The following is a 22,988-nucleotide window of genomic DNA, read 5'->3' as shown; positions in this document are numbered from 1 at the left end:
TTTGCCATAAGAGAGGTCCTTCAAATACCTGACCCGGAGGCGGAACCAGATGAGGAGTTATACTTTAATGTAAGACCCAAGAGTTCAGCTACTTTTCCGGTGTCTAAGGAGTTAAACTCCCTAGCTAGGGAGGCTTTGTTAAAAAATGTAAAATTCCTCAGAGGTTTTTATCTACCTTTCCCCTTCCAGCTGAGTATAGGAAGGAGCTGGGAAAAACCCCCATCGCTCGATACCCCTGTATCCAGACTGTCAAAAAAAAATTGTACTGCCTCTCCCTGGGGCCGTATCCCCAAAGAAACCTGCTGATCGTAAAATTGAGACAACGCTCAAGGCCATTTATACGGCAGCACAGCGCCCCACAATAGTTTGCGGATGGATCTCCAGGGCTATGGTAAAGTGGTCTGATATTGTTATTGATGGTTTAGACTCTCTACCCCGGGATGAGGTCGTTACTCTGCTGCAACATATACAGGATGCTGCCAATTTTATGAGCGAGGCTATAAAGGAGTTGTGTAAGATTAATGGCCGCACTACTGCTATGGCGGTCTCAGCGCGCAGAGCTCTGTGGTTACGTCAATGGACGGCAGACGCTGATTCCAAAAAGGGTGTAGAAAATCTTCCCTTTACAGGTGATGCCCTGTTTGGAGACGAATTGAATAAGTGGATCTCCCAGGCAATGGTGGCTTAGTCTACCTATCTGCCGTCGGCGGCGCCACCTGCTAGACTTTCTTACACCGGACCCTTCTTGCAGTCCTTTTGTGTGGCAAGGTTCAGAGGCAGGGGCCGAGGGGTCTTCACCACTCCCAGGGGATCTTGTGGTAAGTCCCGTAAACCTGCACCTGCTGTCTCCCTGGACCAGACAACCGGATCCCCTGCCGCTAAGCCTTCCGTGTGACGGTTGGCCCCAGCGGCAAGGTGATTTTCAGGTAGGTGCTCGCCTTCAACACTTCGCCCACGTGTGGGCGCAGTGTTGCTGGGATCCTTGGATGAAGGATCTCATTTCCCATGGATATCAGCTGGAATGCCAAACACTACCTCCTCACAGCTTTTTCAAGTTGGGATTACCAGCTTTACCCGCAGCAAAAGTTACCTTGCAATAGGCTATTCTAAAACTCTTGCAGACAGGGGTGGTAGTTCCTGTGCCTCCTCCGTTACGCCACAGGGGTTTTTACTCAAGTCTTTTTGTCTTTCCCAAAGCAGACTGTTTAGTGCACCCCATCTTGAACCTGAAGTCTCTCAACCCGTATCTGCGGGTGTTCAAGTTCAAGATGGAGTCCCTGATTGTGGTGGTGTCTGCTTTGGTGGAGGGGGGGTTTCTGTTGTCTCTGGATGTCAAGGATGCTTACCTTCACATTCCCATGTGGCCTCCTCATCAGGCTTACCTCAGGTTCGCCATATCGGACGAGCATTTCCAGTTTCAGGCCTTACCCTTCGGTTTATCCACAGCTCCGAGGGTCTTCACCATGGTCATGGCGGGGAAGATGCTGCTACTGCGTATGAAGGGAGTCAACATAGTCCCCTACTTGGACGATCTGCTAATCAAGGATGTGTCCAGGGAACATCTGCTACACTGCATCGATCTGACAACTCGCCTTCTCACGGATCATGGGTGGATCCTGAATTTCCAGAAATCTCACCTGGAACCGACACAGCGTCTTCAGTGACTGGGAATGATACTGGACATGGTATCTCAAAAGGTGTTTCTCCCAATGGACAAGGCCTTTGCTATCCAGGCTTTGGTCCGCTCGGTACTCAGTCCTCGCAGGGTGTCTATCCATCTTTGCATCAGATTACTGGGCAAGATGGTGGCTGCTTACGAGGCAGTCCAATACGGCATGTTCATGTCTGGCCATTTCAACTGGATCTGCTGGACAAGTTGTTGGGTTCTCATTTTGCATATGCACCAGGAAGTGACCCTCTCTCCGAAAGCCCGTATTTCTCTATTATGGTGGCTTCAACTTGCTCACCTGGTAGAGGGAAGATGTTTCAATATCCACCCGTGGATTCTTCTGACAACTGACGCCAGCCTCTGTGGTTGGGGAGCGGTGACCCAAGGGGCCCAGTTCCAAGGGTTGTGGTCCTTTCTTGAATCGACTTTACCGATAAACATCCTGGAACTCAGGGCAGTTTACAATGCTCTTCTACAAGCCTCTCATCTCCTGAAGGGTCAGGCGATCCATGTTCAATCGGACAATGCCACGGCGGTGGCGTACATAAACCGACAAGGGGGAACAAGAAGCAGAGCGGAGATGCGAGAGGTGTCAAAAATCATTCTCTTGGCGGAGGCCAACGCAAGGGACATTTCAGCCGTATTCATTCCAGGAGTGGACAACTGAGATGCAGACTACCTCAGAAGGCACGACCTCCATCCAGAAGAATGGGGCATGCATCCCCAGGTGTTTCAACAGTTATTCCACCGGTGGGGCTGTCCGCAGATAGATCTGATGGCTTCTCGTCTCAACAAGAAGCTATGCCGTAAGTGTTCCAGAACGAGGGATCCGTAGGCCATAGCAGTGAATGCGCTGACGGCACCGTGGATGTACCGGTTCGTGTACTTGTTCCCTCCTCTACCGCTGATCCCAAGGGTGCCAAAAAAGGCTAAGAAGAAAAAGCATTCTGACAGTTCTGATTGCCCTGGGTTGGCCTCGACGGGCGTGGTACTCGGACCTCCTGGCCATGGCTTTGGAGGATCCGTGGCCTCTGCCACTCCAAGACGATCTTCTTCAGCAAGGTCCGTTCGTCTATCCAGACTTACATCGGCTACATTTGACGGCTTGGAAGTTGAGAGGGAGATTCTAGCAAGAAAAGTTCTTCCCTCCCGGGTTATTTCCACCATGGTCCAGGCCAGGAAGGTGGTAACGTCAAAACATTATCATCATATCTGGAAATAGTATGTTTCCTGGTGTGAAAGTAGAAAGGTGTCTGCTGCGGACTTTAGAATTGGTCGTTTTCTACTTTTCCTACAAGCGGGAGTGGATTTTGGCCTACGATTAGGCTCTATCAAAGTCCAGATTTCAGCGCTCTCTATTTTCTTCCAGAAACAGCTTGCCATGTTGCCTGAAGTACAGATGTTCCTGAAGCGTGTTCTTAATATGCAACTGCCCTTTGTACCTACCACGGCTCCGTGGGACCTCAATGTGGTTCTATCGTTTCTCCAATCGGATTGGTTTGAACCCTTACATAGGGTGGAGTTGAAATTTCTCACCTGGAAGACGGTGATATTTTTGGCATTGACGTCAGCCAGGCATGTCTCTGAATTAGGGGCCATGTACTGCAAGAGTCCTTATTTGATTTTTCATGAAGAAAGGGCAGAACTGAGGACTCATCCTCAATTTTTGCCTAAAGTGGTGTCAGCTTTTCATGTCAATCAGCTTATTGTGGTTCTGGTGTTGTCTGAAGCTTCCGTTGGCCATGAGACATTGAATGTGGTCAGGGCTCTGAAGATTTATGTCAAAAGGACGGCCCGTCATCAGAAATCTAACTCGCTGTTTGTCCTTTATGATGCCTCCAAGATTGGTCGGCCTGCTTCTAAGCAATCTATTGCTCGTTGGCTCAGGTTGACCATTCAACAGGCATATACGTCAGAGCCCTGTCGTTGCCGACGTCTATTCAGGCCCACTCGACAAGGTCGGTGGGGTCCTCCTGGGCGACTGCCCAGGGTGTGTCGGCCCTACAATTGTGCCGAGCTGCTACTTGGTCTGGTTCGAACACTTTTTTGTGAAATTCTATAGGTTCAATACCTTGGCCAAGGATGACCTTCAGTTTGGTCATGCGGTTTTGCAGGGGTCTCAGCACTCTCCCACCCGTTTGGGAGCTTTGGGACTTCCCCATGATACTGAAGTACAAGACCCCAGTATCCACTAGGATGTAAGAGAAAATAGGAATTTAATACCTACCGGTAATTCCTCTTCTCCTAGTCCGTAGTGGATACTGGGCGCCCACCTCAGTGCTTTGTTCCTGCTTACCTGTGTAAGTATTTAGTTGGACCGATGTTGTGGTCCCGTTATATTGTTGGGATAGCTGTGCTATCCGGGTTAGGTTGGTGTTGCTAGCCTCTGTTCTGGTTAACACCCTCCTTTCGTTTCTGGTTGTGTTGGCTTGTTGCCTCACTGCTGTTGTATTGTTTCTTCTCTCAGATTATGTCCGTCTCCACGGGCACAGTTTTCCTAGACTGAATCTGGTAGGAGGGGCATAGAGGGGTGGAGCCAGCACACACATACACACACACTAAAAGTTTTAAAGTGCCAGGCTCTATGGTACTAAAGTACAAGACCTCAGTATCCACTAGGGACTAGGAGAAAAGGAATTACCGGTAGGTATTAAATTCCTAATTTCTCATACGTCCTACAGGATGCTGGGGTCCATATAAGTACCATGGGGTAAAGACTGGTCCACCAGGAGCCTTTGGCACTTTAATAGTTTAACAGTGTGGGCTGGCTCCTCCCTCTATGCCCCTCCTACCAGACTCAGTTTAGAAAATATGCCCGGAGGAGCCGGTCACAGCTAGGGGAGCTCTACAGAGCTTCTTTAGTAAAAGTTTATTTTAGAGTTTTTTTTATTTTACAGGGAAGCTGCTGGCAACAGCCTCCCTGCATCGAGGGACTGAGGGGTGGAGCAGTGTCCGCCCTGCGGGGTCTGAGCCACTGTCTCCGCTGACTGGACACTGAGCTCCAGAGGGGATAGATCGCTCCCCGCCTCAGGGGAACGCTCACCCCAGCATCATGCCGCCACTCCCTTGCAGAGCTGAAGTTTGTGGCGAGTGAGTCACCGACTACCCTAGCAAGCGGGGGGTCGGTGTGAAGATGGCGGCATCAGGGTAGGAGCGCAGTATTAACTGCGCTTTGGGATGGCTCAACGGTACTTTGGTGTGGCGCTGTGAGGAGCGCCCTGAGCCGGCGCCTTAACCCTACACTGACCAGAAAGCCTGTCGTGGTCTGCGGATCTCAGCCAGCACAAAATCCTCTGGCCAGTATAATCTTGGAAGAGCGGGAAAACAGCGCCATTAAGGGGGCGGAGCTTCTCCTCAGAGTGGACCCAGCAGTGTTCAGTGCCATTTTCCTGCCTGCAGACACGCTGCCAGTGGAAGAACAGTCCCTCCAGAGCAACACCAGCTATCTGTACGGTACCAGGGGGTTGTAGAAGGGAGGGGTGGCTGTGTAAGACTATGTCACCTATTAAGGGACACAAGCAGCGCTGGTTTAGGGTCTCCCTATACCTGTAATAGCGCTGTTTGTGGGTTGGCTCCAATCTCTGTGTCTCCCTGCCATTCTTGGGGGGGAAACTCGGTCTGCCCTGTACCCTGTGTGCTGTGTATGTGGGGTGTACAAGCAAACATGTCTAGAGACTCTGGGGTATATGCAATTGCGGTCGAATTCGCGGCAATTTTCGCCGTTTTTTAATTCGACTCAATTCGACAGGTGAATCCCGGAAGGTGGCTTCCGGAATTCACCATATTCAATGAAAAACGGATTCGCCAGAGTCGCGGGCGAAAATCGGCCGATTTGGCGGATTTTGCCGCGATTTTAAAAAACGGTAAAAAAACGTGAAAAACCCGAAAAAAAAATGGCGTGGGGTCCCCCCTCCAAAGCATAACCAGCCTCGGGCTCATCGAGCTGGTCCTGGTTCTAAAAATGCAGGGGAAAAATTGGCCAGGGATCCCCCGTATTTTTAAAACCAGCACCGGGCTCTGCGCCTGGTGCTGGTGCCAAAAATACGGGGGACAAAAAGAGTAGGGGTCCCCCGTATTTTTAACACCAGCATCGGGCTCCACTAGCTGGACAGATAATGCCACAGCCGGGGGTCACTTTTATGCCGTGCCCTGCGGCCGTGGCATAAAATATCCAACTAGTCACCCCTGGCCGGGGTACCCTGGGGGAGTGGGGACCCCTTCAATCAAGGGGTCCCCCCCCCCCAGCCACCCAAGGGCCAGGGGTGAAGCCCGAGGCTGTCCCCCCCCATCCAATGGGCTGCGGATGGGGGGGCTGATAGCCTTTTGTGATAATAAAAAGATATTGTTTTTTCCAGCAGTACTACAAGTCCCAGCAAGCCTCCCCCGCAAGCTGGTACTTGGAGAACCACAAGTACCAGCATGCGGGAGAAAAACGGGTCCGCTGGTACCTGTAGTACTACTGGGGAAAAAATACCCAAATAAAAACAGGACACACACACCTTGATAGTAAAACTTTATTACACACTACCGACACACACATACTTACCTATGTTGACACGCCGACTGCCACGGTCTCCGACGATCCGAGGGTACCTGTGAAAAAATTATACTCACCTTCCAGCGTCCAGAGATAAATCCACGTCCAGAGAGTAAAATCCACATACTTGTTTAAAAAAAAAAAAAAACGCAAAAACCCGCTCCATACCGGACTAGAAAGGGGTCCAATGCTTTCACATCAGACCCCTTTCTCCCGAATGCCGGGACATCACGTGACTCCTGTCACTGACGTCCCTTCAGCCAATCAGGAAGCGCTACTTCCGTGGCGCTCACCTGATTGGCTGTGCGCTGTCTGTACTGTGACAGCGCATCGCAAAGCCGCTCCATTACTTTCAATGGTGGGAACTTTGCGGGTAGCGGTGGGGTCACCCGCCGGTCAGCCGCTGACCGGCGGGTGACCTCACCGCTAGCCGCTAAGTTCCCACCATTGAATATAATGGAGGGAGCTGTGCGATGCGCTGTCACAGTACAGACAGCGCTCAGCCAATCAGGTGAGCGCAACGAAGTTGCGCTTCCTGATTGGCTTAGAGACCTTTCTGTGACAGCTGTCACTGACAGGTCTCATTCGTGGAAAGGTGTCCCATGTGTCAGCATGGGACCCCTTTCAGTCCGTTATGGAGCGGGTATTTGCGTTTTTTTATTTTTAACAAGTACGTGGATTTATCTCTGGACCATGGCTGAGGTGAGTATATTGATCTTTTTTTTCAGGTATCCGTGGATTCTACATGGAGAAGAGGACCGATGTCGGCGTGTGAACATAGGTAAGTATGTGTGTGTCGGTAGTGTGTAATAAAGTTTTACTGTCGACGGTGTGTGTGTCCTGTTTTTATTTGGGTATTTTTTTCCCAGTAGTACTACAGGTACCAGCGGGCCCGTTTTTCTCCCGCATGCTGGTACTTGTGGTTCTCCAAGTACCAGCTTGCGGGGGAGGCTTGCTGGGACTTGTAGTACTACTGGAAAAAACAATATCTTTTTATTATCACAAAAGGCTATCAGCCCCCCCATCCGCAGCCCATTGGATGGGGGGGGACAGCCTCGGGCTTCACCCCTGGCCCTTGGGTGGCTGGGGGGGGGGACCCCTTGATTGAAGGGGTCCCCACTCCCCCAGGGTACCCCGGCCAGGGGTGACTAGTTGGATATTTGATGCCACGGCCGCAGGGCACGGCATAAAAGTGACCCCCGGCTGTGGCATTATCTGTCCAGCTAGTGGAGCCCGATGCTGGTGTTAAAAATACGGGGGACCCCTACTCTTTTTGTCCCCCGTATTTTTGGCACCAGCACCAGGCGCAGAGCCCGGTGCTGGTTTTAAAAATACGGGGGAACCCCTGTCAATTTTTCCCCCGCATTTTTAGAACCAGGACCAGCTCGAAGAGCCCGAGGCTGGTTATGCTTTGGAGGGGGGACCCCACGCCATTTTTTTTTATGATTTCACCGTTCCAGCATAAAAAAAAAAAAAAAATAATAATAATATTTTAAAAAATATATAAATAATATTTGTGCCTCCAAAAAAAAAAAAAAAAAGTACCTAATCCCTTCTAATATAAATAGATCTGCTATTCCCCAAAAAAAACACACAAAAAAAAACATGTTTAAAATTTTTTTATTTGTTTTCACCCTCCAAAGTGTGGCGGATTGAAAATGACGAATTTGCTGTCTAAAAGCACTGCTGTCGAATTTCCAAACTTGAATTGAATATGCTTTGGTCGAATTGCAGCACTTATATCATTGCAGAAAAGTCGAATTTGCAAAAAGTCGAATTTCAAAAAGTCGAATTTTGAAAGTCCGTTTTTTGGTCGGAAAGCACTGAATTGCATAGGCGATTTTTTTTTTGGGTCGAAAATGACCCGAAATTCGACAATTTCGGGAATTCGACCACAATTGCATATACCCCTCTGTCTCATATGCTGCAGAGGGATTTATCTTCTCAGGAAGATCCCATCCCATGTAATCAGGATTGCACTGTTGTTGCGCAGATCCCAGCTAGAGAACCGGAGAGGTTAGCCTCTCTTAGGGAGGCTATTTCTCATATTTCTGAAAGGGTTGCAAGGACTGAGCATGCAACTCAGGTATTGCAATCCTCTATGGCAGTATGGTCTGATACTGCTCCCTCGGGGCCCCCTGCGGTACATTCTCACAAACATGCTCTTGCCCAAATTATGCAGGATGACACGGATACCGATTCTGACACAGCAGGCTGTGATGGGGATGTGTTGAGAGGGACGGCATCATTTGCTAAGGGGGTACAGTTGATGAATGAGGCCATGCAGGATGTTACATATTTCTGACACACCTCCTGAGCAGGTTGAGGAGGCCTTTTTCACAGACCGTAAGAAAGCCCCTCTCACCTTCCCAGCATCTGAGGAATTAAATGCTATATTTGAATAAGCCTGGGAAAACCCGGAGAAAAAATTCCAGATCCCTAAAAGGGTCCTGGTTGCTTTTCCCTTCCCGGAAGACGATTAAAAAAAATAAAAATGTGAGTCTCCGCCTATAGTTGACGCCTCTGTCTCCAGGCTGTCAAAACAGGTGGTTTTACCAGTCCCAGGATCTACCGCGTTGAAGGACCCGTCAGATCGCAAGGTGGATGCTACGCTCAAATCCATGTACACGGCTTCAGGGGCTATACTGCGGCCTACTATTGCCTGTGCATGGATTTCTAAAGCTATAGCCAAGTGGTCAATCACTCTGCAGGAGGACTTGACTACGATGGATAAAGGTGGCGTTGATTTGTTTTTACGTAACATACAGGATTCTGCAGGGTTCCTGGTAGAATTCATGAAGGATCTGGGTTCCATGGCTGTGGGGATCTCCTCAATGTCCGTGTCGGCTTGCAGGGGTCTCTGGCTGCACCAATGGTCTGCGGACGCGGAATCCAGGAAAAGTGTGGAGAGCCTACCCTATACAGGTCAGGCTCTATTTGGGGAGGCACTGGATGCATGGATTGCCACGGCTACCGCGGGTAAGTCTCCTTTTTTCCCTTCAGCTGCACCGGCTAAAAGAAGCCTTTACTCCCGCCACGTCACAGTCCTTTCGGCCCGCAAGGCCTAGAAAGAACAAGCCTTCTCACACCTTCAGAGGTGGTCGTGCTAAAGCCAAAAATCCTGCTCCCGCTGGTTCCCAGGACCAGAAGTCTGGTTCTGGTGCCTCAAAGTCCTCAGCATGACGGTGGACTGCACAGCCTGGAGGAGGGTCAGGTGGGAGCAAGACTCCGGCATTTCAGCCACGTCTGGGTGTCGTCTGGCCTGTAACCTTGGATACAAAATATAGTGTCCAGGGGGTACAGGCTGGAGTTTCAGACTCTCCCACCTCACCGTTTCTTCAAATCAGGCTTGCCAGCTTTGCCGGCAGACAGAGCGATTCTTCTGGACGCTATCCGAAAATTGGTAGTGTCCGAGGTCATTGTTCCAGTTCCGCCTCATTAGTCGAACAAAGGTTACTATTCAATCCTTTTTGTGGTAACGAAGCCAGATGGTTCGGTGAGGCCAATTCTGAACTTGAAATCTTTGAACCCTTATCTCAGGGACTTCAAATTCAAGATGGAGTCTCTGAGAGCAGTTATCTCAGGACTGACGGAAGGGGAGTTCCTGGTGTCCCTGGACATCAAGGATGCGTACCTCCACATTCCCATTTGGTCGCCGCATCAGGCCTAACTCAGGTTTGCACTGTTAGACGATCACTATTAGTTTCAGGCACTGCCATTCGGTCCCTCCACGGCACCGAGGGTCTTCACCAAGGTGATGGCAGAGATGATGGTTCTCCGCAAGCAGGGGGTGAACATAATTCCGTATCGGGACGATCTGCTGATCAAGGGATCGTCCAGAGAGAAGTTGTTAAGATCCATTGCTCTCACAACACATTTGCTCAAGGAGCACGGTTGGATCCTGTACCTTCCAAAGTCTCATCTGGAGCCAACAAGGAGGCTGTCTTTCCTGGGGATGATCCTCGACACGGAGGTGCAGAGGGTGTTTCTACCGGTGGAGAAAGCGTTGGGGATTCAAACTATGGTCCGGGATGTCTTGAAGCCTGCCCTGGTATCTGTTCATCAGTGCATCCGCCTTCTGGGGAAGATGGTTGCCTCCTATGAGGCTCTGCAGTACGGAAGGGTTCGTGCTCGATTCTTTCAGCTGGATCTCTTGGACCAGTGGTTGGGATCTCCCCTACATATGCACCAGAAGATACGTCTGTCAAAGAAAGCCAGGATTTCGCTCCTCTGGTGGCTACAACTACCACACCTTCTGGAGGGCCGAAGGTTCGGAGTTCAGGACTAGATCCTTCTAACCACGGATGCAAGTCTAAGAGGTTGGGGAGCAGTCGCTCAGGGGGAAACCTTCCAAGGAAGGTGATCAAGTCAAGAATCCCGATAAACATCCTGAAGCTAAGAGCCGTATACAACGGCCTTCTTCAAGCAGCACACCTTCTGCAGGATCGGGCTGTTCAGGTGCAGTCGGACAACGTGACCACAGTGGCCTACATAAACTGACAAGGCGGGACGAAGAGCAGGGCTGCAATATCAGAGGTGACAAGAATCCTCCTCTGGACAGAAAGGCACGCGGTGGCGCTGTCGGCAATCTTAATTTCCGGAGTAGACAACTGGGAAGCGGACTTCTTCAGCAGACATGATCTCCATCCAGGAGAGTGGGGCCTCCACCCGGAGGTGTTCAAGGAGGTAACCGGTTGGTGGTGGGTTCCTCACATAGACATGATGGCCTCCTGCCTCAACAAGAAGCTGCAGAGGTACTGTTCCAGGTCAAGAGACCCGCAGGCAGTGGCGGTGGATGCACTGGTAACACCGTGGGTGTTCACGTCTGTGTATGTGTCCCTCCACTTCCTCTAATTCCAAAAGTTTTTCAACTTATAAAAAGAACAAAGGATCTGGCAATCCTCATTGCCCCGGACTGGCCAAGGAGGGCTTGGTACGCGGACCTGCTGGATCTACTGCTGGAAGATCCAAGGCCCCTTCCTCTTCGAGAGGATCTTTTACTGCAGGGGCCGTTCGCTTATCAAGACTTACCACGGCTACGTTTGACGGCATGGTGGTTGAGCGCCAGATCTGATCTCCGAAGGGTATTCCGAGCGAGGTTATTCCTACCCTTATACAGGCTAGGAAGGGGGTAACGTCTAAACATTACCATCGAATAAATATGTGTCTTGGTGTGAATCCAAGAAATTTCTTACGGTGGAGTTTCAACTTGGACGTTTTCTCCTTTTCCTGCAAGCAGGTGTGGATATGGGCCTGAGATTGGGCTCCATCAAGGTCCAGATCTCAGCTTTATCCATTTTCTTCCAAAAACAATTGGCTGTCCTACCTGAGGTTCAGACCTTTTTGAAAGGGGTTCTGCACATCCAGCCTCCCTTTGTGGCGCCAATGGCACCCTGGGATCTTGATGTGGTATTACAGTTACTGCAATCCGATTGGTTTAAGCCTCTACAGGAGGCTGAAATCAATTTTCTCACGTGGAAGGCGGTCACTTTGTTGGCCTTGGCTTCTGCTCGACGCGTGTCGGAATTGGGGGCTTTGTCCTGTAAAAGTCCCTATCTGGTCTTCCATGAAGATAGGGCGGACTCAGGACTCGTCCGCAGTTCCTTCCTAAGATTGTGTCAGCTTTTCATATCAACCAACCTATTGTGGTGTCAGTGGCTACTGACTCCTCAATTGCTTCAAAGGCCTTGGATGTTGTGAGGGCTTTGAAGATTTATGTGAAGAGGACGGCTCGTCATAGAAAATCTGACTCTCTGTTTGTCCTCTATGATCCCAAAAACATTGGGTGTCCTGCTTCTAAGCTGTCGATTTCACGCTGGATCAGGTTCACCATCCAGCAGGTGTATTCTACGGCTGGATTGCCGTGTCCAAAATCTGTTAAGGCCCACTCTACTCGTAAGGTGGGCTCTTCCTGGGCGGCTGCCCGGGGTGTCTCGGCTATGCAGCTTTGCCGAGCAGCTACTTTGTCTGGGTCGAACACGTTTGCTAAGTTTTACAGGTTCGACACTTTGACCTCTAATGACCTCAAGTTTGGTCAAGCAGTTTTGCAGGAGCCTCCGCGCTCTCCCTCCCGTTCTGGAAGCTTTGGTACATCCCCATGGTACTAATATAGACCCCAGCATCCTCTAGGACGTAAGAGAAAATAGGATTTAAATTACCTACCGGTAAATCCTTTTCTCGTAGTCCGTAGAGGATGCTGGGCGCCCGCCCAGTGCTTCGTTTTCTTGCTGTGGTTATTTAGTTCAGTACTGCCTGGTTCCTAGGTAAGTTTTGCGTTCTTTACTGTTTCAGCTGTTGCTGAGTTTTCCGGCATGTTGGCCGGATTTGCCTTGTGTGAGCTGGTATGAATCTCGCCACTATCTGTGTATTTCCTTCTCTCGAAGTATGTCGTCTCCTCGGGCACAGTTTCTAGACTGAGTCTGGTAGGAGGGGCATAGAGGGAGGAGCCAGCCCACTCTTAAAGTGCCAATGGCTCCTGGTGGACCTGTCTATACCCCATGGTACTAACATGGACCCCAGCATCCTCTACGGACTACGTAGGATTTACTGGTAGGTAATTAAAATCCTATTTTTTTCTGGCCACTCTTTCATAAAGCCCAGCTCTATGGAGTGTACGGCTTATTGTGGTCACATGCGCAGATACACGGGTGGTCTTCAGTATGCTGACTGTCGGGATCCCAGCGCACAGCATACCGTCGCCGGAATCCCGGCAGCCGGCATACCGACACTTTTTCTCCCTCATGGGGGTCCACGACCCCCCTGGAGGGAGAATAAAATAGCGTGCGCCACCGTGCCTGCAGCGTGGCGAGCGCAGCGAGCCCGCAAGGGGCTCATTTGCGCTCTCGCCACGCTGTCGGTATGCCGGCGGTCGGCCTCCCGGCGCCAGTATGCTGGTCGCCGGGAGCCCGGCCGCCGGCATATCATACTACACCCCAGATACACCAGTCTCTGCTGTGGAAGTCTGCAGCTCCTGCAAGGTTACCTTTGGTCTCTATGCTGCCTCTCTGATTAATACCCTCCTTGCCCAGTCTGAGTTTTGGTAGCCGGCCCTCTCTTGGCAGGTTTGTTGTGGTACCATGTTCTTTCCATTTGAAGATGATGGATTCGATGGTGCTCCCGGGGACCATCAAAGATTAGGATATATTTTTTTTATAACCCAACCCTGACTTGTTCTTCTCAACAACTTTGTCCCTGACTTGTTTGGAGAGCTCCTTGGTCTTCATGGTGTGATTCCTCTTGCTTAGTGGTGTTGCAGCCTCTGGGGCCTTTCAGAAAAGGTGTGTTTATACTGACAGATCATGTGACACTTAGATTGTACACAGGTGGACTTCATTTCACTAATTATGTGACTTTTGAAGGAAATTGGTTGCACCAGAAATTTTGAGGGGCTTCATAGCAAAGGGGGTGAATACATATGAACATGCCAATTTTCCGATTTTTATTTCTAAAAAATCTTTTTTAGAATTTTTTTCTCATTTCACTTCATCAACTTTTTTGTGCAGATCCATCAACTAAAATTCAGATTAAAAAAATAAATAAATGACAGGTTGTAATGTAACAAAATAGGTAAAAAGCTAAGGGGGGTGAATACTTTAGCAAGGCAAGGTATCCACACACAAAATACTTCACTAAATTTTAAAAAAAAGTACGAATTAATAGCAAAGCAAACTGTCATATAGTAAATCAGTACTTTAGTTGTTAATTGTACAGGCAAGTTATACTGCATACTTTTTCTCTTACACAGGATAACCCATCGGGCTATAAGGACCTGACAAGCTCCTTCGTTACCATTTTGAAACAAGTGGTTGGAGGAAAACTGCCTGTAGATTTTAACTATCACAGTGTCCCAGCTCCGTGGCTACAAATTCAACTCTTGCGGATTCTGAGGCTGCTAGGAAAAGATGACCCCGGGTAAACTATGGGTTGGGTACGGGATGCTGGCAGTCAGAATACTGACAGTGGCAACCTGACTGTCATAATCCAGACACTTGTACGTAACTAAATTAACCCTACCTCTAACCCTCCACTCCTGCATCCTAACCCTCCCCCTAGTGCCTAACCCTAATCCCCGTCCTGCAGCCTAACCCTAACCCTTCCTGGCATACTAATGTTCGAGATTCTGGTGCCGGTCTTCTTTTCAATTGATTGGGGACAGACCGTATTCTACTCATTCCTCCTTTAAAACACTAAAAATATGACAGTCCAGTCCTGGGGGAGGGGGCTTCAACTAGCTGCTTTAAATTACCATGGTTAATTGATCCCAAGGGGGTAATTCAGTTATCTCCGATAGCCGTCACTATCGGGGATTTTGTTTCACCTGTCTGGAAGCTGGAGAAACAAAATCCTCAGTAATTATTTTCCAAGCCACGATTGCAAAAACATATGGATCTGGGAACATATCGTGGGTCCTGTATGTTTTCGTACAAACATGGGTATGAAAAATATGGGCTAATCGAGTTGCCCTCCCCCCCTCAAAAATAAATAGCGATAGAACAGGAATTTACGTTTTGTTTTTGTTTTTTACTGCAAAATCAGATCATGAGTAATTGAATTCCCCCGTATAAGTATTAAATACTTATCCTTTCTTTCTGCATCCATCATTTTCCTATAACAGCTGCATCTTGATTTTCTGTGACTGAAGCTTGCTTGCAAGTATTTTTAAATGAAACCATTCATCTGGGCCCTTTGAACAAATGGGACACCGTTCTTGTTTTATTTTATCTTTTGAAGTTTCATCTTCCAGCACAGGGCTGATTCATAGATGGGCACAGTGAGCACAGCCACTGCCATGCCCTGTTTTGTTAAACACTCCGTATCGGCACCCGGGCCCCAAACGGTAGCAGCCTGTCAGTCAGGCTGCAGCTTGGGGACACTGCGAGCGATCACACAGACCCAGCACATGCACAGATCACCTTACATCCAAGATGGACGTAAACCTTGAGGTTTACTTCAAATACAGGCCCTGAATTAGGCCCATAGTCTACTGTATAGTTGATATATATTTAGCAGCTTTTACACTTGAAAAGCATTAAACTGATCGTGTTTCATTAATTGGATAGGTACTAATTATGTTTATATTTTTTGTCTTTTTTCAAAATAAGGATAAGATAAGGATGATCATTTCTGCTGGTATTGGTTATGTAGTGCTACTGCTAATCATAACCATTGCAAATTTCACCTTTCAGTAGTCGACGATATATTGTCTGATATATATCGTTATGATTCGGATTGGCAAGATATATTGAGTACATCATCTAGTATGTACCCATGACATGCGCACTCCCGTGGGTCACTAGAGACATCCTCCGTCGACCCTGCAAGCAAGGCCGACAGGTGATGTCGCTAGCGATTACATGCTTCAGCATGTCACACACCGCCCCCCATTGGACCCGGCATCAGCAAGTATGTATGTACTTACTGCATGGCGGGTCCTGTTGGCAGCGATGTCGGGCTGGCTACACGTCGTCTAGTGTGTACCCAGCCTTACAGTTTCTGCAGGAGTTCCATATTGTCATTATGAGATGCAAATAGAGTAATACATTATGGCCACGTGTCGGGATTCTGGCGCCGGGATTCCGACTGCCGGCATCCTGACCACATCCCAATAGGAGCAACAGTAGAGGAACTCACTGAAGCTAGCAGGGGTTACATGTGGGAATTAAGTTTGTACTTCAGGATCCAGCATATGGACCGGTAGATTTTTGTACTCGGAGGGAGAGACAAGGGAGTGGAACGTTAGTGACATGGAGTGCACTAGGGAACAAGACTGAGGATGGCCCTGCCCATAATAGCTTACATGCTAAGGTTAAAGGGATAGGTTGGGTACAATGGTCAAAATCCAGATGCGTTTTGGTGAGTATTGTAACCCTAACCCACCCCTCCTGCAGCCTAATCCTAACCGTCCCCTTTGATAGCCTAACCCTAACTGTATCCTCCCGCAGCCTAACCCTCCCCTTGGTGCCTAACCCTAATACTCACTGTTACTGTAATACTCACTTCTTTTCTCTGTACTTTTTGCCACCAAACCCGCATTAGCTCCTTTGTCTATTTTGCGCATATTAGGAGGAAAAAAGAGCAATAAGAAAGACTAGGCTGCTTGGTGTCTCCTCACTTAATTGTAGAGCCGTCATTACTTTAAGTTGTCTTTGAAATATTGTTTTGGGTTTTGTTTTGTTCTTATTTAATAACTTATTTGCCTGTTTCTAACATTTTCTGCATTTTAGAACCAGCCAATTAATTTATGATGTATTGGACGAATCCTTAAGACGAGCAGAAATAAATCACAATATAACTTACGGTAAGGTAGTATTTTATGGGTATTTATACTTTTATGTTTTAGGCTTTTGGGTTTTACTTTAAGTTGAAGTTTTAACAACATTACCAGCAAGCGTATATGACATTGTGGCTTTCTTTTTCAGCTATTCTGTTTGAGTGTGTTCAGACTATTTATACGATTTACCCGAAGTCCGATTTATTTGAGAAGGCTGCAAAATGTATTGGAAAGTTTGTTTTGTCTCCAAAAATTAATCTGAAGTATTTAGGTAAGTAGCACCATTGTTAATGGCTATGTATTTACATTTATAGAGGATTTTTCCCCCTAAACCTCTTCTACCATTTCAGATTTTTTTTGTTAAATAAGCTGAATATTTTAAAGTCTGCGACTCACAAATGCCTCCAAATCCCTTGTGTACATCCATGCGGCTGAATGTGCAAGGTCTGAGACAACCACTTGTAGAGCCCGAGTAGCCTGTAATACCGTTTGGTGTGTCCTTACACACCAGCCCAAGGCAGGTGCAGTTTCCCATCTGACTATGGCCTTCTATGCCTGCGGCTGGGTGTCTGTGAATGCAGTAAGTTTCATTGTCATGCTCACTAAACGGACCAATTCCATGCATTTGTAGCCAACTCCCAGGCACGCCCATCACCTTTCCGCAACATTTCTGGTACTGTTCTTCTGGATTACAGCAGTGTCTTTGTGCGTACACTCTGTAAAATACATGCATTGTATGAGTTTTTAGATATTTTCTCTGACGTCCTAGTGGATGCTGGGTACTCCGTAAGGACCATGGGGAATAGACGGGCTCCGCAGGAGACTGGGCACTCTTAAAAGAAAGATTAGGTACTATATCTGGTGTGCACTGGCTCCTCCCTCTATGCCCCTCCTCCAGACCTCTGTTAGAATCTGTGCCCGGCCAGAGCTGGATGCACCTAGTGGGCTCTCCTGAGCTTACTAGAAAAGAAAGTATTTGTTAGGTTTTTTATTTTCAGTGAGATCTGCTGGCAACAGACTCACTGCTACGAGGGACTGAGGGGAGAGAAGCAAACCTACCTGCTTGCAGCTAGCTTATGCTTCTAAGGCTACTGGACACCATTAGCTCCAGAGGGATCGAACACAGGGCCCGACCTCGATCGTCCGTTCCCGGAGCCGCGCCGCCGTCCCCCTTGCAGAGCCAGAAGACGGAAGAACCAGGAGAAAATCGGCGGCTGAAGACTCCGGTCTTCAATAAGGTAGCTCACAGCACTGCAGCTGTGCGCCATTGATCCCACAGCACACCACACGCTCCGGTCACTGGTGGGTGCAGGGCGCTGGGGGGGGGGCGCCCTGGGCTGCAATAAGTATACCTTTTGGCATAAGTGCACATAATACAGTTATAAACTGTATATGTGCCTAATCCCCCGCCATTAATATTATTAAAAAAGCGGGAGAAGCCCGCCGCGGAGGGGGCGGGGCTATCTCCCTCAGCACACCGGCGCCATTTTTTCTTCACAGCTCCGCTGGAAGGACGCTCCCCAGGCTCTCCCCTGCAGTATACACTACAAGAAGGGTAAAAAAGAGAGGGGGGGCACATAAATTTAGGCGCAAAATGTGATATAAGCAGCTATTGGGGGAAAATTCACTTTGTATTAGTGTAAATCCCTCTGTTATATAGCGCTCTGGTGTGTGCTGGCATACTCTCTCTCTGTCTCCCCAAAGGACTTGGTGGGGTCCTGTCCTCAGTCAGAGCATTCCCTGTGTGTGTGTGCGGTGTGTCGGTACGGCTGTGTCGACATGTTTGAGGAGGACGCTTACGTGGAGGCGGAGCAGGAGCCGATAAGTGTGATGTCGCCCCCTGCGGGGCCGACACCAGAGTGGATGGATATGTGGAAGGTATTAACCGACAGTGTCAACTCCTTGCATAAAAGGTTCAATGACGTAACAGCTTTGGGACAGCCGGCATCTCAGCCCGCGCCTGCCCAGGCGTCTCAGAGGCCATCAGGGGCTCAAAAACGCCCGCTACCTCAGATGGCAGACACAGATGTCGACACGGAGTCTGACTCCAGTGTAGACGAGGATGAGACAAATGTACAGTCCACAAGGGCCATCCGATGCATGATTACGGCAATGAAAAATGTGTTGCACATTTCTGACATTAACCCGGTTACCACTAAAAAGGGTATTATGTTTGGGGAGAAAAAGCAGCCAGTGACTTTTCCCCCATCTGATGAGTTAAATGAATTGTGTGAAGAAGCGTGGTGTTCCCCAGATAAGAAATTAGTGATTTCTAAGAGGTTACTAATGGCGTACCCTTTCCCGCCAACGGACAGGTTACGTTGGAAAACATCCCCTAGGGTGGACAAGGCGCTCACACGCTTATCAAAAAAGGTGGCACTGCCGTCTCAGGACACGGCCGCCTTAAAGGAGCCTGCAGATAGAAAGCAGGAGGCTATCCTGAAGTCTGTATATACACACTCAGGTACTATACTGAGACCTGCAATTGCTTCAGCATGGATGTGTAGTGCTGCAGCTGCTTGGTCTGATACCCTGTCAGATAACATTGATTCCCTTGACAGGGATACTATTTTGCTAACCATAGAGCATATTAAAGACGTTGTCTTATATATGAGGGATGCACAGAGGGACATTTGCCGGCTGGCATCTAGAATTAATGCAATGTCCATTTCTGCCAGGAGAGTATTATGGACTCGGCAGTGGACAGGTGATGCTGATTCTAAAAGGCACATGGAGGTTTTGCCTTATAAGGGTGAGGAATTGTTTGGGGACGGTCTCTCGGACCTCGTATCCACAGCAACAGCTGGGAAGTCGACTTTTTTACCTCAGGTTCCCTCACAGCCTAAGAAAGCACCGTATTATCAAGTACAGTCCTTTCGGCCTCAGAAAGGCAAGCGGGTCAGAGGCGCGTCCTTTCTGCCCAGAGGCAGGGGTAGAGGGAAAAAGCTGCACCAGACAGCCAGTTCCCAGGAACGAAAATCATCCCCTGCTTCCACTAAGTCCACTGCATGATGCTGGGGCTCCACAGGTGGAGCCAGGTGCGGTGGGGGCGCGTCTCCGGAACTTCAGCGACCAGTGGGCTCGCTCACAGGTGGATCTCTGGGTTCTACAAGTGGTATCTCAGGGATACAAGCTGGAGTTCGAGGCGTCTCCCCCTCGCCGTTACCTCAAATCAGCCTTGCCAGCTGCCCCCACGGAAAGGGAGGCAGTACTGGCGGCAATTCACAAGCTGTACCTTCAGCAGGTGATTATCAAAGTTCCCCTCCTTCAACAGGGATGGGGTTACTATTCCACAATGTTTGTGGTACCGAAACCAGACGGTTCGGTAAGACCCATTCTAAATTTGAAATCCTTGAACACTTATATAAGGAAGTTCAAGTTCAAAATGGAATCGCTCAGGGCGGTTATTGCAAGCCTGGAAGAGGGCGATTTTATGGTGTCACTGGACATCAAGGATGCTTACCTACATGTCCCCATTTACCCACCTCACCAGGAGTACCTCAGGTTTGTGGTACAGGACTGTCATTACCAATTCCAGACGTTGCCGTTTGGTCTGTCCACGGCACCGAGGGTATTTACCAAGGTAATGGCCGAAATGATGATACTCCTTCGAAAGAAGGGAGTTATAATTATCCCGTACTTGGACGATCTCCTTATAAAGGCAAGGTCCAAGGAGCAGTTGTTAGTCGGAGTAGCACTATCTCGGGAAGTGCTACAACAGCACGGCTGGATTCTGAATATCCCAAAGTCGCAGCTGATTCCTACGACGCGTCTGCTGTTCTTGGGCATGATTCTGGACACAGAACAGAAGAAGGTGTTTCTCCCGGAGGAGAAGGCCCAGGAATTGTCATCTCTGGTCAGGGACCTCCTGAAACCAAAACAGGTTCGGTGCATCACTGCACGCGAGTCCTGGGAAAGATGGTAGCTTCTTACGAAGCAATTCCCTTCGGCAGGTTCCATGCAAGGATCTTTCAGTGGGATCTGTTGGACAAATGGTCCGATCGCATCTTCAGATGCATCGGTTGATCACCCTGTCCCCGAGGGCCAGGGTGTCTCTGCTGTGGTGGCTGCAGAGTGCTCATCTTCTCGAGGGCCGCAGATTCGGCATTCAGGACTGGGTCCTGGTGACCACGGATGCAAGCCTCCGAGGTTGGGGGGCAGTCACTCAAGGAAGAAACTTCCAAGGACAGTGGTAGAGTCAGGAGACTTCCCTACACATAAATATTCTGGAACTAAGGGCCATTTACAACGCCCTGAGTCAAGCAGAACCCCTGCTTCAAAACCAACCGGTGCTGATTCAGTCAGACAACATCACGGCGGTCGCCCATGTAAACCGACAGGGCGGCACAAGAAGCAGGATGGCGATGGCAGAAGCCACAAGGATTCTTCGATGGGCGGAGAATCACGTGCTAGCACTGTCAGCGGTGTTCATTCCGGGAGTGGACAACTGGGAAGCAGACTTCCTCAGCAGGCACGACCTCCACCCGGGAGAGTGGGGACTTCATCCAGAAGTCTTCAAGCTGATTGTAAATCGTTGGGAAAGGCCACAGGTGGACATGATGGCGTCCCGCCTCAACAAAAAGCTAAAAAGATATTGCGCCAGGTCAAGGGACCCTCAGGCGATAGCTGTGGACGCTCTAGTGACACCGTGGGTGTACCAGTCGGTTTATGTGTTCCCTCCTCTTCCTCTCATACCAAAGGTACTGAGGATAATAAGAAAGAGAGGAGTAAGAACTATACTCATCGTTCCGGATTGGCCAAGAAGAACTTGGTACCCGGAACTACAAGAAATGATCTCAGAGGACCCTTGGCCTCTGCCGCTCTGACAGGACCTGCTACAGCAGGGGCCCTGTCTGTTCCAAGACTTACCGCGGCTGCGTTTGACGGCATGGCGGTTGAACGCCGAATCCTAATGGAAAAGGGCATTCCAGATGAAGTCATTCCTACGCTGATAAAAGCTAGGAAGAATGTGACAGCAAAACATTATCACCGCATATGGCGAAAATATGTTGCTTGGTGTGAGGCCAGGAAGGCCCTAACAGGAATTTCAGCTGGGTCGATTTCTGCACTTCCTACAGTCAGGAGTGACTATGGGCCTAAAATTGGGATCCATTAAAGTCCAGATTTCGGCCCTGTCTATTTTCTTTCAAAAAGAACTGGCTTCACTGCCTGAAGTTCAGACGTTTGTTAAGGGAGTGCTGCATATTCAGCCCCCTTTTGTGCCTCCAGTGGCACCTTGGGATCTCAACGTTGTGTTGGATTTCCTAAAATCATATTGGTTTGAGCCACTTCAGACCGTGGAGTTGAAGTATCTCACGTGGAAGGTAGTCATGCTGTTGGCCTTGGCCTCAGCTAGGCGTGTGTCAGAATTGGCGGCTTTGTCCTGTTAAAGCCCATATCTGATTTTCCACATGGACAGGGCAGAATTGAGTACTCGTCCCCAATTTCTCCCAAAGGTGGTATCAGCGTTTCATTTGAACCAAACTATGTTTTCAGGACGGCTAGAGTCAGAAAAACTGACTCGCTGTTTATCCTGCATGCATCCAACAAGCTGGGTGCTCCTGCTTCAAAGCAGACTATTGCTCGCTGGATCTGTAGCACGATTCAACTTGCACATTCTGCGGCTGGACTGCCGCATCCTAAATCCGTAAAAGCCCATTCCACGAGGAAGGTGGGCTCTTCTTGGGCGGCTGCCCGAGGGGTCTCGGCTTTACAGCTTTGCCGAGCTGCTACTTGGTCGGGATCAAACACTTTTGCAAAATTCTACAAGTTTGATACCCTGGCTGAGGAGGACCTTGAGTTTGCTCATTCGGTGCTGCAGAGTCATCCGCACTCTCCCGCCCGTTTGGGAGCTTTCGTATAATCCCCATGGTCCTTACGGAGTACCCAGCATCCACTAGGAAGTCAGAGAAAATAAGAATTTACTCACCGGTAATTCTATTTCTCGTAGTCCGTAGTGGATGCTGGGAGCCCGTCCCAAGTGCGGACTTTCTGCAATACATGTATATAGTTATTGTTAACTATAGGGTTATTGTTCTGAGCCATCTGTTGAATGAGGCTCAGTTGTTGTTCATACTGTTAACTGGGTATAGTTATCACAAGTTGTACGGTGTGATTGGTGTGGCTGGTATGAGTCTTACCCTGGATTCCAAATCCTTTCCTAGTAATGTCAGCTCTTCCGGGCACAGTTTCCCTAACTGAGGTCTGGAGGAGGTGCATAGAGGGAGGAGCCAGTGCACACCAGATATAGTACCTAATCTTTCTTTTAAGAGTGCCCAGTCTCCTGCGGAGCCCGTCTATTCCCCATGGTCCCTACGGAGTACCCAGCATCCACTACGGACTACGAGAAATAGAATTACCGGTGAGTAAATTCTTATTTTCACACACGTACAGTTGGAAAAAATACACTTTTTAGCTTGCCTATCAATATATTGGTTGCCATATATGATGCTGTTAGTATTTTCATGTATGTGGGTATTGTTTGAGCAGTATGTTCTATTTTATAATATATT

At 48.9% G+C, this 22,988-nt stretch overlaps 1 protein-coding gene across 4 annotated transcripts in view; it reads left to right on the top strand.

The window, feature by feature from the left end:
- AP4E1 (adaptor related protein complex 4 subunit epsilon 1) overlaps positions 1-22,988 on the top strand; it is a 134,213-nt gene that overhangs the window by 28,865 nt on the left and 82,360 nt on the right. For all 4 annotated transcript variants that reach the window (XM_063926083.1, XM_063926081.1, XM_063926082.1 and 1 more), the window contains 3 exons: positions 13,951-14,117; positions 16,430-16,503; positions 16,625-16,747. In XM_063926083.1, the coding sequence (XP_063782153.1) occupies positions 13,951-14,117; positions 16,430-16,503; positions 16,625-16,747 (364 nt within the window). The remainder of the gene's footprint in view (positions 1-13,950; positions 14,118-16,429; positions 16,504-16,624; positions 16,748-22,988) is intronic.

The sequence above is a fragment of the Pseudophryne corroboree genome, chromosome 6, assembly GCF_028390025.1.
Source record: "Pseudophryne corroboree isolate aPseCor3 chromosome 6, aPseCor3.hap2, whole genome shotgun sequence".
Lineage (NCBI taxonomy): Eukaryota > Metazoa > Chordata > Amphibia > Anura > Myobatrachidae > Pseudophryne > Pseudophryne corroboree.
This window is presented reverse-complemented; position numbering and strand designations above follow the sequence as displayed.